The sequence below is a fragment of the Littorina saxatilis genome, linkage group LG17, assembly GCF_037325665.1.
Source record: "Littorina saxatilis isolate snail1 linkage group LG17, US_GU_Lsax_2.0, whole genome shotgun sequence".
Lineage (NCBI taxonomy): Eukaryota > Metazoa > Mollusca > Gastropoda > Littorinimorpha > Littorinidae > Littorina > Littorina saxatilis.
The window spans coordinates 17,535,764-17,553,474 of NC_090261.1; the positions used below are offsets into that span (position 1 = coordinate 17,535,764).

Sequence of the window (17,711 nt, forward strand, 5' to 3'; positions counted from 1 at the left end):
TGTGGTGATGATGATGATGATGATGATGATGATGATGATGATGATGGGGCCCAGATGAAGTATGTTTTATTTGTGAACGCCAAGATGCTTTTTATATTTAGTCAAGTTTTGACTAAATATTTTAACATCGAGGGGGAATCGAAACGAGGGTCGTGGTGTATGTGCGTGTGTCTGTGTGTCTGTGTGTCTGTGTGTGTGTGTGTGTAGAGCGATTCAGACTAAACTACTGGACCGATCTTTATGAAATTTGACATGAGAGTTCCTGGGTATGAAATCCCCGAACGTTTTTTTCATTTTTTTGATAAATGTCTTTGATGACGTCATATCCGGCTTTTCGTGAAAGTTGAGGCGGCACTGTCACGCCCTCATTTTTCAACCAAATTGGTTGAAATTTTGGTCAAGTAATCTTCGACGAAGCCCGGACTTCGGTATTGCATTTCAGCTTGGTGGCTTAAAAATTAATTGATGACTTTGGTCATTAAAAATCTGAAAATTGTAAAAAAAAATAAAAATTTATAAAACGATCCAAATTTACGTTTATCTTATTCTCCATCATTTGCTGATTCCAAAAACATATAAATATGTTATATTCGGATTAAAAACAAGCTCTGAAAATTAAATATATAAAAATTATTATCAAAATTAAATTGTCCAAATCAATTTAAAAACACTTTCATCTTATTCCCTGTCGGTTCCTGATTCCAAAAACATATAGATATGATATGTTTGGATTAAAAACACGCTCAGAAAGTTAAAACAAAGAGAGGTACAGAAAAGCGTGCTATCCTTCTTAGCGCAACTACTACCCCGCTCTTCTTGTCAATTTCACTGCCTTTGCCATGAGCGGTGGACTGACGATACGGTCTTGCTGAAAAATGGCATTGCGTTCTGTGAGTTCGACAGCTACTTGACTAAATATTGTATTTTCGCCTTACGCGACTTGTTAAATGTGTCGGAGGAGTGGTTTTAACACAAGTTCAAATGGAGAATTACTGTGTACAAGAGTGCAGCATATGTGTATATTGTGTTGACTGCAGCTTGATGACATTGGTTTGTTGTTTTAACTCTTCTCAAATGTCACAGTAACCACCATGGTTTAGAGGTAATTCTTTTTCTGCTCAGTGCTGCAGTTTCTGCACTAGATAAGCAAGCTGGCAATCAAAGAAGCAATCAACCAATCAGATAAGTAAGCAGGCAGCCAAACGCGTCTATAGATTGAACAATCTCAGAGTATTTTGAAGAAATTTGTCCTGTTTTGCGTTTGCAGTACTTTGAGACAGATGACCCTGAGCTGTACACAACCAAGATCAAGTTCATTGAGGACAACGACATTGAGGACATGGAGCTCACCTTCACAGAAGAGGAGTACAACGAGCGAGGTCAGCTGGTGCGCACCGTCGAGCTCATCCCTGGGGGCAGCGGGGTCAAGGTCACTAACCGCAACAAGCTGCAGTACCTGGACTGTCTGGCGCAATATCGCCTAGCAACCAGCGTCAAGGACGAGGTGGAGTGCTTCCTGCGAGGGCTCAATGAGTTGATTCCGGACAACCTGCTCAGCATCTTTGACGAGTATGAACTGGAGGTAGGTGTTTAGCTTTCTAGGATTTGTTTTCAGTGAAGGATGACACTGAAGGATATACTGTGCACTTGAAGTTGTTGTTTTCATTGCTCTCCTCTATGATGTAAGGTTGATTTATGTTTTATCTATTCACAATTGTTTTCATCTGTTATACCTGTTATGTCATATTGTCAAAGTTTGTAAGCTTTCCCTAACTACAACTTCATATTCCTCCTACTCCTCTTCCTCCTCTGGTATATAACACGTTAGTATTCGTAGTCTTGAGTGATAAACATAGAGGATTTAGAATAAAATGTAGGCGGGCGCTGTGGCGGGGTGGTAAGACGTCGGCCTCTTAATCGGAAGGTCGAGGGTTCGAATCCCGGCCGCGGCCGCCTGGTGGGTTAAGTGTGGAGATTTTTTGATCTTCCAGGTCAACTTATGTGCAGACCTGCTAGTGGCTTTTCCCCCTTCGTGTGTACACGCAAGCACAAGACCAAGTGCGCACGGAAAAGATCCTGTAATCCATGTCAGAGTTCGGTTGGTTATAGAAACACGAAAATACCCAGCTAGCATGCTTCTTCGGAAAGCGGCGTATGGCTGCCTTAATGGCGGGGTAAAAACGGTCATACACGTAAAATTCCACTCGTGCAAAAACACGAGTGTACGTGGGAGTTTCAGCCCACGAACGAAGAAGAAGAAGAAGAATAAAATGTAGACTCAGTTTGTTTTTAAAATTGAAAGTCTTTTTTGTGTGGTATGCTATTGTTTCATAAACAAGATGTCAGATTCATACATGCACTTATTATAATATGCTTATTCATGAAAATTGTGATCAGTTGGAAAGATGGGGGCTGAGATAGTTGTGACTGTGTGCAGCTGTTGATGTGTGGCATGGGGACCTACAGCCTGGCTGACTTCAAGATCCACCACACTGTCAGTGCACCGTCTCCTTCCTTCAACAAGGTGCTGCTTACATTCATCTTTATTGGACTCTTAGAGAACTGATGCCACTCTCATGGCACATCTCAAGTCTTTTTTTCATAGCTCAGAAAGTTGTATGCTTTGTAAGTATTGTCAAAAGAATACATACAATTTAGAATGTGATAGCTTAGCAGGAACTAATTGTTCTTTTTACATTTAGTCAAGTTTTGACTAAATGTTTTAACATAGACAGGGAATCGAGACGAGGGTCGTGGTGTATGTGCGTGCGTGCGTGCGTGCGTGCGTGCGTGTGTGTGTGTGTGTGTGTGTGTGTGTGTGTGTGTGTGTGTGTGTGTGTGTGTGTGTGTGTGTGTGTACCGATCTTCATAAAATTTCACATGAGAGTTCCTGGGTATGATATCCCCGGACGTTTTTTTTAATTTTTATAAATGTCTTTGATGACGTCATATCCGGCTTTTTGTGAAAGTTGAAGCCGCACTGTCACGCCCTCATTTGTTAATCAAAGTGATTGAAATTTTGGTCAAGCAATCTTCGACGAAGTATTGCATTTCAGCTTGAAGGCTTAAAAATTAATTAATGAGTTTGGTCATTAAAAATCTGAAAATTGTAATGAAATTTTATTTTTTATAAAATGATCCAAAATAAATTAAATTACATATTCTTACCCCAATTCTCATATATGCATTGACTTCAATCTCACATGCTAGATGTCGAAAAATTACTCAAATTACCTGCCCTTGCCAGGGTGGTAACCAAGCTAAAAACAGACGCCATAGCCGTTGCTATGCCCTGTCCCACCTGGTTACCCATAACCCACCGCGCACCACGTGAGCGCCGGCATCCGGAATAATCATTCTCGACTTTCGACGACACACGTCAGACGTGCAGAATTCGAGTAGTACTGCTTTTGTAGTAGCTGTTCGTGCGGATAAGGTTTCGTTTTTTCTTCCCAGCCCTCCTCTCCTCTTAAGGAGAACCAGTCAGTGTCTTCCACTTTCGGGGGACTTAACGATGAAATATGTGTTTATTTCTCAGCTGTTTCAGGCACGATCGGCCCGCCCACTGTGGCGGCGTACTCCTTGGCAGCTTCGCATCGTGGTCTGGTGCAAATGGCCAGTTCGGTTCAGCCCTTTTTTGCCTCTGGTGGCTCTGGGTTGTTCGCGAGCACCCTCTCCTTTCGGGAGGGGGGGCCTGCTCCCTACCTGCCTCTGACCACTCTGATTACCTCCGGTATTTCTCAGTGTGTTGGGGGATGGGGGGGTTGTCTTCCTGCTTCGCACCGTGGTCTGGTGCAAATGGCCAGTTCGGTTCAACCCTTTCTGCCTCTGGTAGTACTGGGTTGTTCACGAGCACTCTCTCCGTTGGGAGAGGGGGCCTGCTCCCTGCCTGTCTCTGCCCGCTCTCCTTGCTTTTAGCACAGCTGAGTCGGGCATGCAGCCCCCTTACCGTTTGGCGTTCAGTCCTCCCTCTGTTCCTTTACAGGTGTTCAGGAGTCCAGAGCCTGGGGTTCTTCTCTCACTGGTGGTGTTCCTGTCGCCTATGCGAAGTTTTGCCAACAGCTCTTTGGAGGTCTGATGACGTGTTCATTAATTATTTACCTCCTGGACATCTCCTGCTCTTAACTTGATGGGGCAATTTCCTTGCCCTCGTTAGTTTCTGCAGGACAGGTTCTCTCAGGGACATAAGTAAGTTCCCTCCGCCTTTAGGAGCATTCTGCATTTATGAGAATTGGGGTAAGAATATGTAATTTAATGGAAAATTTCAATAGTAAATTTTCATTTGATTAATATACTTACCCAATTCTCATAGTTAATACCCTCCCATACTTAATTTCCTAAGGGTTTTTGAGAAGTCTCGAATGATTATTCCGGATGCCGGCGCTCACGTGGTGCGCGGTGGGTTATGGGTAACCAGGTGGGACAGGGCATAGCAACGACTATGGCGTCTGTTTTTAGCTTGGTTACCACCCTTGTAAGGGCAGGTAATTTGAGTAGTTTTTCGACATCTAGCATTTTTGTTTGTTTGTTTGCTTAACGCCCAGCCGACCACGAAAGGCCATATCAGGGCGGTGACATCTAGCATGTGAGATTGAAGTCAATGCATTTATGAGAATTGGGTAAGTATATTAAAGGCACAGTAAGCCTCCCGTAAACCATCACAGAGCTCCCCGAGCGTCTACATATAGTACAAGCATACTTCCATTTGAACGCTCACCGAACGGGAACATCCTGGCTGCTTTCTGTCGAGCGTGAGAAATTTTCAAAGAATTTATTTTCGTGGACTTGGCCTCAACAGCAATGGCGCCTCGTTTTGGTGCTGGACGGCTGTTATGAATACCGGAATTCACGCCCGGACAGTAAGCCTCCCGTAAACCATCACAGATACTGTCAGGCTTTTACACACAGTACAAACACCCTTCCATTTGAACGCTCACCAAACGGGAACATCCTAGGTGCCCTACGTAAAGAGCGAGCAATTTTTAAAGAATTAATTTTGCAGATTGTCTCGAACACTTTTTGGACCCATCCTGAACTCAGGTCAAACATGAGTTACTTCCCTTCGGGTCTCATTCTATCGATGTAAACTGGCGATAGCCGTGAATCGATGATTATCAAAATGTTTTTGGACCGTGGTGCGTTTTTGCGCTAGACCTAACTTTTAAAATCTAAATAATAAATTGACAGCTTGTTACACAAACATTCTTTAATCATAAAAGAATTCTTTTTTCATCAAGACAAGATCAGTACAATTCGAAGTTGTGAAAGTTTGAAAAAAGAAAAGCCCGGAAGCAGGGTCACGCAAGGGTCGTAGCAGACGACGGTTTATCAGTGCATATCGCCGTTCCTCTCAACAGTCAAAAGCCATCGCTAGAGTTCTTGTGAACCACAGCCGTTTGTTTCGTGCATAAAAACGTGCTACAAGGTGGGCCATAAAAAGTGTCCACATTTTGTTTTGCAATAACTGAGATAGAAATTATTATTTTACAACATGTTTCATTCCACATAGACTACAATGTTAAAGATTTGTATGCACAAAATCTTATCAAAATCTATGCATTTTCAGAGTCACAGAGTCAATAGTTGATGATGTGCTCAATCCATGCTCCGCGTTGTTGAATGATGAAGCCCATTTTCATTTGAGTGGACATGTCAACAAACAAAACATGAGATTTTGGGCACCTAATCAGCCCCATGAACACATCCAGCCACCACTGAGCCGCGAAAAAGTAACAGTGTGGTGCGCAATTGGCAAAGGAGGGGTTGTTGTGCCCTTCTTTTTTGAAGACAATGACGGAAATCCTGTGACTGTGAATTCCGAACGTTACATCGAAATGCTACAAAGGAAGTTTATTCCAGCCATCCGAAGAAGGAGGAACATTGACATCTACACAGTTGTCTTCCAGCAAGACGGAGCACCACCTCATTGTTCAAACAGAACTCTTGAGTACTTGAGGCAACACTTCCCCGGCGACAGACTTCTTTCTCGCCGAACAGACAATCCCTGGCCTCCATACTCACCAGACTTGAACCCTGCTGACTATTTTCTTTGGGATTATTTGAAAGAAAGAGTGTACACAGGCAATCCAAGGACAAGTGAAGAACGAAAAGAAAGCATCAGAAGAGAGATCAGAAGGATTCCTGCAGAGATGCTTACAAGGGTTGTGGACAACTTCAACGTTCGTCTTGCAGCTGTCATTCAACAACGCGGAGCATGGATTGAGCACATCATCAACTATTGACTCTGTGACTCTGAAAATGCATAGATTTTGATAAGATTTTGTGCATACAAATCTTGAACATTGTAGTCTATGTGGAATGAAACATGTTGTAAAATAATAATTTCTATCTCAGTTATTGCAAAACAAAATGTGGACACTTTTTATGGCCCACCCTGTATTGTAAATAAGCTCACATCGAGTCGCATTCAAATGACTAACTGACGACTACATTGTGAAAAAGGGAAACTGGATCACACGGGTTCACGATGGCTCAGGGGTAAGATAAACCACGCAAAAATAAATTCTTTGAAAATTGTTCGATCTTTACGGAGGGCACCTAGGATGTTCTCAATCGGTGAGTGTTTAAATGAAAGGGTGTTTGTACTGTGTGTAAAAGCCTGACCGTATCTGTGATGGTTTACGGGAGGCTTACTGTGCCTTTAACCCCTTCACTGCCCACCTCGTGTGTAATACGTGGTCATTTTTGGTTTGTCGTACGCCCATAACCGTGTCTCATATGTGGGATTTGTGTCGGCGAAATTTTGACATTTTAAATGGGAGGTAACCGTGGAAAACTGGTCCAAGCTCTAGTTTAGGGTTGCTAAAAAGTAGTTCTTTCCCTTGGACCGTCCGCAGATGTTCCTATCACGTGAGGAAAACTCCGAGAACGTTCCAGACCTATAATCGTATTCAAGATGGCGGACGAAAGTCGAAGTTCAACCCGCAGGCCTGTCTTCAAGCGCTACAGTGCGCTAGAAGCTCTGCAAGAAGTGTTGAACGACAATGATAGTGGCGATGAAGACATAGGAGGACTAAATGACAGCGATTCCGACGACGATGAGACAGACAGCAACCAACACCACCCTCTTTTGTCGGAGGCTGTGGGTGATGAAGACGAAAATGACTCGAACTTCGAAAAGGAAACTGAAAGTGACTCCGAGACTGAGTCTGATGCTGCCAAAGTTTCTGACCATGCTATTCCTAGCACAAGTACCGCACCCCCTCCTGTCGTGAGAGGTCGTGGTCGTGGTAGGGGGACTTGTAGGGGGACTGGGGGCTCGAGTTCGCGGGGGCGGCGTGGCCGAGGAATGGGGCGTGGCCGAGGAATGGGGCGTGGTACCCTTATTCATTAATGGATTTACCACACAGAACACTTTTGATGGCTGTAATGTGAGTACCAGATGTTTGACTTCATTTTCATTATACACTTTCACCTGTTTTTGCAGTATTTTGTGTTGTTTTATCTGCTGCAATGTATGTGTGTGTGTCCGAAAACTGTTTGTTTTGTGAAAAAAATGTTCATTATATCAATATTTACACAAATTTTTTTTTTTAAATCCTATTATTTTGATATCACATAAAAGCCAAGGGTATTATAAAAAAAACATGCCAAATATCTAAGAGATATCTCAATAAATGAATGAGCAGTAAACAGATTAGTGAACCTACCCAAAAAAACTTATTATACTGTGGCAGTGAAGGGGTTAATCAAATGAAAATTTACTATTGAAATTTTCCATTTAATCTTATTCTTCATCATTGTCTGATTCCAAAACCATTCACATATGTCATATTTGAATGAAAAACCAGCTCTGAAAATTAAATATATTAAAATTATGATTACAATTAAATTTCCGGAATTGATTTAAAAACAATTTCATCTTATTCCTTGTCGGTTCCTGATTCCAAAAACATATAGATATGATATATTTGAATTAAAAACAAGCTCAGAAAGTTAAAAAGAACAGAGATACAGAAAAACGTGCTATCCAGCTCAGCGCAACCACTAACACGCTAATCTGGCTAGTCAATTTCACTGCCTTCGCCACGAGCGGTGGACTGACGATGCTACGAGTACACGGTCTTGGTGGAAAAAAAATGCAGTGCGTTCAGTTTCATTCTGTGAGTACGACAGCTTGACTAAATGTTGTATTTTCGCCTAACGGGACTTGTTTTTTTTTTACTGAAGTAGTTAACAATTAAATATCAATAATGTTACTATGAGTGACATTGTGGCACAACCAAGTTTGAACATGCATGATGACCTTTCATGAGTACTGTGCACCTCTGTGCTTTACCGGCTGTACATGTCTGACAGGTACTAGACTGGTTCTGGACGGTGATTGCTGGCTTCACGGAGGAGCAGATGGCGCGACTGCTGCAGTTCATCACTGGCTGTTCACAGCTGCCTCCTGGGGGGTTCGGGGAGCTCAACCCCAAAGTGCAGTTGTCTCCCCTGCACAGGTTCAACTCTCTGCCAATTGCGCACACATGGTGGGATTACTCTCAGAGAGACAGAAAGAGAGTGTGTGTGTGTGTGTGTGTGTGTGTGTGTGTGTGTGTGTGTGTGTGTGTGTGTGTGTGTGTGTGTGTGTGTGTGTGTGTGTGTGTGTGTGTGTGTGTGTGTGTGTGTGTGTATGTGTGTGATGCATTTATTATGTACGCCTGATGCTGAAAATGGTTTGTTTTTGTGTTTTTTAAAGCCAGTAGCTTTAATCTGTCAATTGTAACCTGTGGATTTTCTGTTATATGGTTCTGGAAGAAACCAGGTGGATTTAACAATTATAATGCTCCTATATATATCAGTAACTTTTGATCCAGGTTTGCTGACAGTTTTAACCAGCTCTCTTTGGTGTTTTGCAGTTGTGTACTACAGTGGTACCTCTCTTTACGACCCCTCTCTTTTACGGGTCCCTCAATATTACGACCGACTTTTCTCTGACGGATTTTTTCTCCTTCTTTGTCTTAGTATTTCTCACCTCCATATTACGTCCACCTCTCTGATACGACATACGACCGTCCATACGTGGACTTATAACGACTTTTCCCAAAATTATCACGGGTTTGGTTTACTCTAACTTGTATCTCCAGTCGAGTCAGTACGCAATACGGACACAAACACGTGTTGAAATCCTGTACATGTACAACATCAGTTCGGCACGCAAACGGCTGAAGCCATGGTTTTTCATTTCTAATCCAGGTCATTACTTTATTTTGACTGGATAAAGGTCAGTTGCCAGATATCTGCTTCATTTTGCAAAGAACTGTGCAGGAGGAATTCCTACCTTATAAACAGGCAAAGTTACAAAAACGTCATGAAAGTAATCCGCAGATCGAACCAAAACCGAAAGTTGTGGTGACGTCATGACATTTTGCGATGTACGTCAGCAAAGCTCGTGCACATGTGGTCTGTCTTGCTAAAAACAATGGCTGACGAACATGGTTTCGAAATCTGGAACTGTTTTTTTGTTTTCCCCAATCCGTGACCGAGTGACGCAATATAGAACCACGCATTCGTTTGAATCAATAAACTCTCCTCAGGCAGTGAAGTTTGAAGGTGTCAGTCAAGAGTCTACGAAAAAGTCTCCTAAATTTCTCAACACTGTGGACAGTCTGGAGTGCAGTTATATCCCGTGAATGAGCGAGTCAAAGTTTTATCGTGAAAACTGACGCTGACAATTTTACATCAGTTTCAACACACTGCCGCGGTTCTTAACGTCTGCAAAGGCTTACAAGTTTTTGAAACAAGCGTTTGGGACACTTCTTTGTTTTTAACCAAATCTCTGCATGACTTGATTAGAATCTGGTATCGAGATCGATGTGCATGCTTTGGTACCGCATACTTTCGTTCGACCTCAACATGTTTTTATTTGCAGACCCTTAACACACGAGTAGTTACGGGGCTTTATTAAACAAGCAAGACAACTATGTGTGGGTAAATAATTGAATCTAAAACTATTTACCATAACCGTTTTAAGGAAAGAATGACATTACTTGGGTGGCATCAATCAAAACGCCCATGTCATTCCTGATCATTGACGGACCCGGACATAAACCAATCCTCCATGTTACGACCCCTCCATATAACGACCGAATTTCGGTTACATTTTCAAAGTCGTTATGGAGAGTATGTATCACTGTACGTACAGTCCCATTAAGTTATCGTCATGATGGTTGTTGCAGTTCCCCTTTTTAACCCTGTGTTTTAGATATTACAATGTCTAGAAACACACCAAAAATTCTATTCAACACTCCATAATAGTCATGCTTCAAATCACTTCGTAAACACTGACGATTTAGATTGATGAATACTTTATTGGTTAGGTAATATTCCCGGATTCTTTAACAAACCATTTCTATTTAATATCTAAGGAACTCGAGTTCATAATTAATTATTCTTGCATTGACAGTCTGGCTTTATATCGAGCTGAACTTATCTTGAATAAGCAGGTTAGTCACAAAGTCTGAATGTCCTGATGGGAAGACTTGATTCACACGATGACGGCGGCGGTGACGAACTTGGTGAAGATGTCACTTGATGATGAGGACAGGAAATAGATGTGCTCCTCTTGCTCCTCGCTGGGTAGAACACACTGGTGGCGTAGCTTAACAGCTTACCCTTAGTCCAGTAGATCCTAGACGCTCGAACCCCTGGATCAAAGGTAATACTTGTTATTAACAACGTATCCTATGATCAAGGTTACTTCTGACTTCTTGCTCCTTCTTCATGTTGGGCGGCTCGCAGACAAACCAAGCATGGTTACTGAATAAAATACTACATGCCGAACTAACTTGCAGCATGTATGTTTATGATTAACTTCATTAAACATTCTAAAACAAAATATATGTGATATAGATGTGTGTGTATAATAGTTGTTCCTTGATGGACGCTCGATATTATAACGACACCTTACCTTCTTGATGCTCCGTTTGAGTAGGACTAAAGAACACTCCTTACTTGACGGACACTTCATTTACGAAATAGCTTACCTCTTGATGCTCCTTCCGAACAAGACTAGACGAGTCTGTGCGGCTGCGGATAACACCTCATGGCCTCGGAATGACAGCTCGGATGCCGGCGGCTTTCAACGGTGGTTACGACAGAATCTCATGTTTCGACTTGCTTTGCGGCTCACCAAAAAGATCACACCAATCTTCCTTTGATTTCTGGCACTGTCCTGTATCTTGTTCTACCACCTATAGCCTATTCAGAACCCGGCAGGTCCGACAAAATCTCACAAATGGAGCGACGGTAACGCTTTAGTTCTGTTTTATTTGCCGTCCAGCTGACTTCTCCCAAATGACTGTTTACATTCCCACAATGCAACGCAATGACGCGTGCAGGTTACGTAGATTCTCATACTAATGACGTAAACAAGTAATGACGTCGTTTCAACACGTCTCCAAGGTGCAGATTTCGTAGACTCATGACGTAACAAAATTGTTTTAGTTTCGGCTAAACAAGTAATGACATCTTTAGAGTTGAGTTGTAACAATGGTCATGGTAATGTTGATATGTTTTTCATGTTTGCCAAAAGCTCAGTGAATTTTTCTGAGTGTTTCTGTATATATGAATATTAAGTGTGTGGGTGGGGTGTGTGTGTTTCAGTTTCAACCAGCTGTGTCTGCCTAACTGTGACAGCATCGAGCTGTTCCACAAGAACCTGCTGACCGCTATCAATGAGGGATCTCAGGGCTTTGGAATGGTCTGACCCCCTTCCACCCCCGCTTTATCCAGTCTTCTCCACCTACCATTTGTCATACAGCTTCATTGGCTTTTACATCACAATTGGCTTTGGGGCTTTCTGTGTGGCCTCTTGCAGTGTTCACTTGTGTGCGTGAAATATCAGCAGCCTGGAACTATTACCAGTATGTAGTAGGTGAATCAGCCTTTGGGTGCAACCTATCACCACAGAGTCTCCAAATCTTTTTTCACCGGAATACTAGGAATGTTATTCTATGACCAGTGTAAACTGGTATCACACAGCTCTGCAGTAGTTTGACGTACTGCCAGGAGATACTGCATGTAAACCCTGCTTGTCATTGTCCAGTGGGAAGTATTGCGCATGAATGGATTCACAGGGTTCAACAGTAGTCGTACGCACAACTGCTTAGCATCCATTCTACGTTCGGCTTTCCAGCGACACTAAACTAGGACCAGCACCAAGCGAGAACAGTGTGATTGGTCACCTGTACACGCCTCTTCTGCTTTGCCCTTTCCTAGCTGTGTTTAAACACTAGCAAGCACACTGCTGTCGTTGGCATCAGCATAGGCTTGTTTTGCAGGATTTGGAAAGAGTCTTATTGTATACAGCAGTCCCTGCAATGTACGGCCCCCGGCGTGAGCGGACACCTGCAAAACGTGGATGCGGACACTCATTTTCGGTCCCAACAGCAGGTCATACCTCCAATGTACGGACAGACCATCGTCAAATTTTCACTACAACAAAATCGATAACAGAGCAGTCCGGCTCTTGGTACAAAGATCACAGCCGCAATGGCGTGATGACAGTCACTGATAACTTGAGTGCACGTGTACCCATCAGGAGGGGGGGTAGTTTTGGTCAGGAGTGGAGTACATGCGAAGATGCCAACATGAAACTGCACTGAGCTCTTTATTCTTGTCTGTTGGACGTAAACAACAGAAACCACAGTCGATGAAGGTCCTGAGCGAAAGTGAGTGAAAAACCGGCCACAGTTCTCAGCATCGTGTGTCTGTGTGTAACCTCTTTCATCGACAAAATACTCTTGTTTCCCCTCAGCCTTGACCAGTGAGTCGGTTGCCTAATCTATGAACCCTTCAGTTGTCTTGCTTTGTCAAAAGTTACGACACAGTCAACTGGTTTTGCTCTGAGTGAACAGTGCAGCTGGCCTCTCTGGCCACAGCCCCCAACAGTTCATGGCTGGAGGGAGTGAGAGAGAGGGAGGGGGGGGGGGTGGAGGGTTAGCTGGCTAAACTCTGTGGGGTGTCCAGTGTCACTGCATGTCAGCAGGAAGAGCATTGGAGAGAAATAGAGAGGTGTACTCTTCCACACAATTTCCAAGCATCAGTTGTCACGGCTTGGGGTAGGCATTAGTGAGGGAGAGTGGGAGCTGTGTTATGTACAGTGTATTTCCGACTGAAGAGTGAAAAGTCACTGCCATGCCACATGATCGGCATGCAGTCAATAAAGCCAGACAAGAAAAAAATAAATTACATGATTATGACATGCAGCTCTATCTGCTGCTATTTATTCAAACTGGTTTTCAAGCTTATTCTTGCAAAGCATCTGCACACTGTGCTGTGTTTGTGTGGCTGCTTTCGTATGTCAGTGCATGGTGAGTGTGTTCACTGCCTTGAGGATTTATTTTATCTCTTCTTTTTAACACTTTTCATACAAATCCTTTTTACAGAACGTTTAAAGAAGTATTAGGAGTTTATTGTTATTGTTTAGTAGCCACAAGAAGTGATTAGCATAGACTCAATCCTGTTGTTTGTGTGTCTCTGTGTGAGTGTATGGGGGAGGGGGTGGTGTGGTGACCGGACACCTGCAATGTACGGACAGTTTTGCTATGGCCCAAGGGTGTCTGTTCATGAGAGGGACTGCTGTACTTCACTAGAGTTTATGGGTGCTGATTGAATTCAGCGGAGGTTTGAGAGGTGTGACTGCATCCTTGTTGCCCCAGTTCATTAATTCACATAGCAAGATGCCGTGGTCACACAGACCATTACATGGACTAGCTTCACAAGGCTTTTGATACTTCCACTCTGCTCTTTGTTTTTGTGACTGATTTGACAAGAGCCTTTGAGATGTATCACCTACAGGATCTCAACACTTGAAGATCTCCACCACATCCATGAATGTCTTGACATTTCTGTTCTGTGTGTGTGTGTGCGTGAACATTTGAGCATTAGTGCATGCACACCTATTTTCTGTTACCATTGGGAAGACTTTAACAATATGATTGATTCTAGTGGTATTGGATTCATGTGCCAGGAGACATTTTGGCAAATTTGCTGAAGTCTGTAATATTGACGTTCAAGGATGGGTATGCTTAGAATTAGAAATGACTTATTTTGATGTTACTGGTTTGAGCGAAACCAGATATTCCAGCTGAGACATTGTTTGATTCTAATGAACACTCAGAAGTACTTAAAAGTACCAAATAATTGGCTTCACACATGTATATTTCTTTCGAATACATCACCTCAATTTAACTAATAGGAGTTACCTTACTTACGAGTGCTAGACTGAGAAGCGTCCTATGTTACCAGTACTAGACTGTAAACAAGGTCGCTAACTCTAGATTTCCGTCGGTATACCATTTAGGGGAGTAGTCTCCCTTTGTCGGTAGTACCTCTCTGCGCATGTGCCAATGCCCATAATCCCCAGTTTCAATTTCTTGCTACGGGGAGCTAGACGTGTATTTAGACCTTTCCCGTCTAAGAAGACTTCCTTCACAGGAACTACAACATTCACCTTCAATCACGGTTTGGGCTTTCCTTTTTAAGGGCGATTACTACGCCCGTATACATTCAATGATTCATCACGTTGAACAACGTAACGAACCGTGAAAATGAAAGTGAAACGGCTTAAAAATGTAACAAAGTTACTTGGTCATAAGTAGAAGGTACTTCAATCATCAATGATACCTTGTTGACACACAGAGCCTAACAGGCTCCGTTACTTGTCTTTTTTAAATAGTGAACATGCAATTGAACGACAACTATTCTTTACTCAGTCGTTACGAATGTCGAACAGATATTTACAGCGGTTGGACTGGTTTCATTGGCGCAATAGAACTCCGCGAACGATAACTTACCTTGCCGCTTTCTATGGAAAGCAACGGCAGGTCACCCTACACTTCAATGTAGGAATACGAACAAGACCTTCAACTTCGAAATTACCCGGAAGTTTTTTGCGTTTTAACAGCTTTTTATCGACTACAGCGAGGTTTACCATGCGCGTTATCCCGACCGGAAGCGCATTTCTGATCCGAATTTTTAGGCGTACAAAGTACCGAGCGCCCGCGAAGGTTACATACGGCGTATGAATACTTCTGTCATTACAAACTGCGATGACTCTTGCGGGCAGCGTAGATACGGAACGCAGTACGCTTGAACGCTGATTGAACTGAAGGCACAGAGCGCCCGCGAATGTTACATATGGCGTATGAATACTTCGGTCATTACAAACTGCGATGACTTTTGCGGGCAGCGTAGATACGGACCGCAGTACGCTTGAACGCTGATAGAACTGAAAGCGGGTTGTATCGAAGAATAACAACAACAAACCTCGCCCGCTTGGAAAGAAAACCAAACACTGAGATTGAGATATGCGCCTCCGGGAATTTTACGGAGGGAACTTCCTTTACTCTCAGAGAAAGGCAAGTAATTCTCTCTCCTATGTTTCTGGGAAACGATGTTTTCTGCGGTTGGCAGATTATGGTTTTGGTATTTTTATCAGATGATCATGGTGGACTCACAGAGACCACGTGGTGGTACTTCTTCAAATTGGATAAAGAATACTTTCCTTGCCAACTTAACTTGATTAACTTGTAAACTTGTATGCGTGCATACATACACATTATATATATATAAATATACATATTAAAAAAAAAAAAAAAAAAAAAAAAAAATTTTTTTAAATTGACAAGGAAGAATTAAAGTGTATGCAAACACAGATGGGACATCTTTATTGGGATATAATCCTTTTTTTCTTGGCAAAGGGTATCAAAGAAGTCAGTTGATGTTACAAATTCCATTTTCATGGAGTGTTTAAATCAGCTATCTGAGTGGTAAAAGATTTAACTTATGGATAAACTCAAGTGTTTACACTTTGAGATTTACACTCAGCTAAAATCTGTTGATACCACAGTGCCAGGAGACAGCTCTTCAAATTCAATTAGAACAGGCACACATATATACTTATGTTCTGTTCCAGTGCACAATTGATGTACATTACACTTGAATGACATGTTATGAATAATATACAGTTGAAACCATGCCTTAGGGGCATGAATAAACTTGGTTGTTAACACATGAGTATTACACTCAGCTGAGTTTTCACAACATGCAAGATCGAGCAAGGCTCTGAATAATACTCACAGGGGAGCTTCCTATAATGTTGTCATGCCTCTACTTATTCCTGGTTCGTAGGCAAAACCTAAGCCTTTGACCTTTAACAAGGCCACATCTCTACTGTTGTCACCTAATCCTACGACTAGGTTCTCAGAAGTAGACAACAGGACCTAACAATAAGAGGCCGCCCTTAAATAACACTGGCTCTAGTCAGGTTCATACAAGGGATACAATGTTTATCATTTCATATTATGGAAAATATAACATATTTGCTAAACGGATGTTGTTACAACACACAATTAACTATGCCTCCTAGACAGAGCGGCTACTCTCATGAGAAAGGTACTGGATAAACTCTTGGCACATCCATGCCGTTATCAGTACGAGGGGGAATTAAGTCATATTGACATGTATTTATATATGAGTTGTTCTTTGCTACTGGTCACAAGTGGGGGTCAGCTCACACGGACGCATTTTTTCAATACAGTCTAGGGGAGAAACTGGTCACAAAGCACCCAGTACATGCCAGAGAGATAGGAGAATCGGCACAATCAAAGAAAATACCAAAATCATTCAATAGATATGGAAATATTAAGATTTACTGTGAAAATGCTAGCAAAAATGGCGTCCAAAAATGGGAACGCACACTTGGTGCGTCTTTGAAGACTTACCTCCCGTTCTGTGTTGTTGATAATAGTCGTGTTTGTGCTGTTTTTGTTGAAGTAGTATCTAATAAAACTGATGCAGTTCTTGAAATGTTGCAAATTATTGTTGTCTTTGTGAAATGCGAGAGTGTTCTGAGGCGTAATCTGCATACGGCTGATGTCCCACATAGGGTACCCCACTTCGATCAGCGTATCACTCCAAATAAGCTTCATAGTAGAAAAGCAGATACACTACCAAAACACTGCATAACAGATCTACAAGTCTGAGCCAGAATCATTGAAATTTACTTTCTGTATAAAATGTTGCAATCAAATTTGTTCACGCCGTCACACAAATAACGCAGGTTACCCTCGCCTTCGATTCAAAGTGACTCCAATCTGACTGAATTACCATCGAAACGCAGATGACGAACTGATTCACCACACATTTGTGGTATTTTACACACAAATTTCAACTGTGTTGTTTCGCGATAAACAGCCATAAACAAACAAATGTGGCGCCGTCATGTCGCCTCGGAAGGAATAACGCAGGTGACCAAGACTTGTTTCCGATACCTGTCTGATTAAAATCATCGTTTTTTCACGAATGACGGCTCTTTGGCAGATCTGGTGAGTTGGAAACTGTCTATGAATGTTTCATGCGTTATCCGCATTTGAACACGTCTTTTAACAAGACCATGTTTCGACAGCCCAGACGGGGAGGATCCTCGATAGCTCACAGGGTATATAATGTTTTCCGCCGTTTTTTGAAGAATCCTTTCAAATTTGCTATTCCAAAAGTACCATATGACACGACTCGAGTGGCAAAGAACATTCTCTGCAATTCCTGTCTCAGTCCGTGCAGCCGTTTCGGGTCCTATCGTCATCATACAAACATACACACAGACACACAAGAACCAGCTTTAAAAGTTAGATTATGTAGGAACCATGTGAACCAGTGATTTTTTCTTATGTACAACATATACTACAGTATTTCTGCTTTAT

The 17,711-nt window shown here is 42.4% G+C and overlaps 1 protein-coding gene across 1 annotated transcript in view; it reads left to right on the forward strand.

Moving 5' to 3' along the window:
* Positions 1-16,326, forward strand: part of LOC138952785 (apoptosis-resistant E3 ubiquitin protein ligase 1-like) — a 105,635-nt gene extending 89,309 nt beyond the window's left edge. The window contains exons 14-17 of the mRNA XM_070324524.1: positions 1,268-1,582; positions 2,438-2,524; positions 8,320-8,495; positions 11,611-16,326. Of these exons, the coding sequence (XP_070180625.1) occupies positions 1,268-1,582; positions 2,438-2,524; positions 8,320-8,495; positions 11,611-11,713 (681 nt within the window). The 3' untranslated portion in view covers positions 11,714-16,326. The remainder of the gene's footprint in view (positions 1-1,267; positions 1,583-2,437; positions 2,525-8,319; positions 8,496-11,610) is intronic.
* The last annotated feature ends 1,385 nt before the right edge of the window (positions 16,327-17,711 follow it).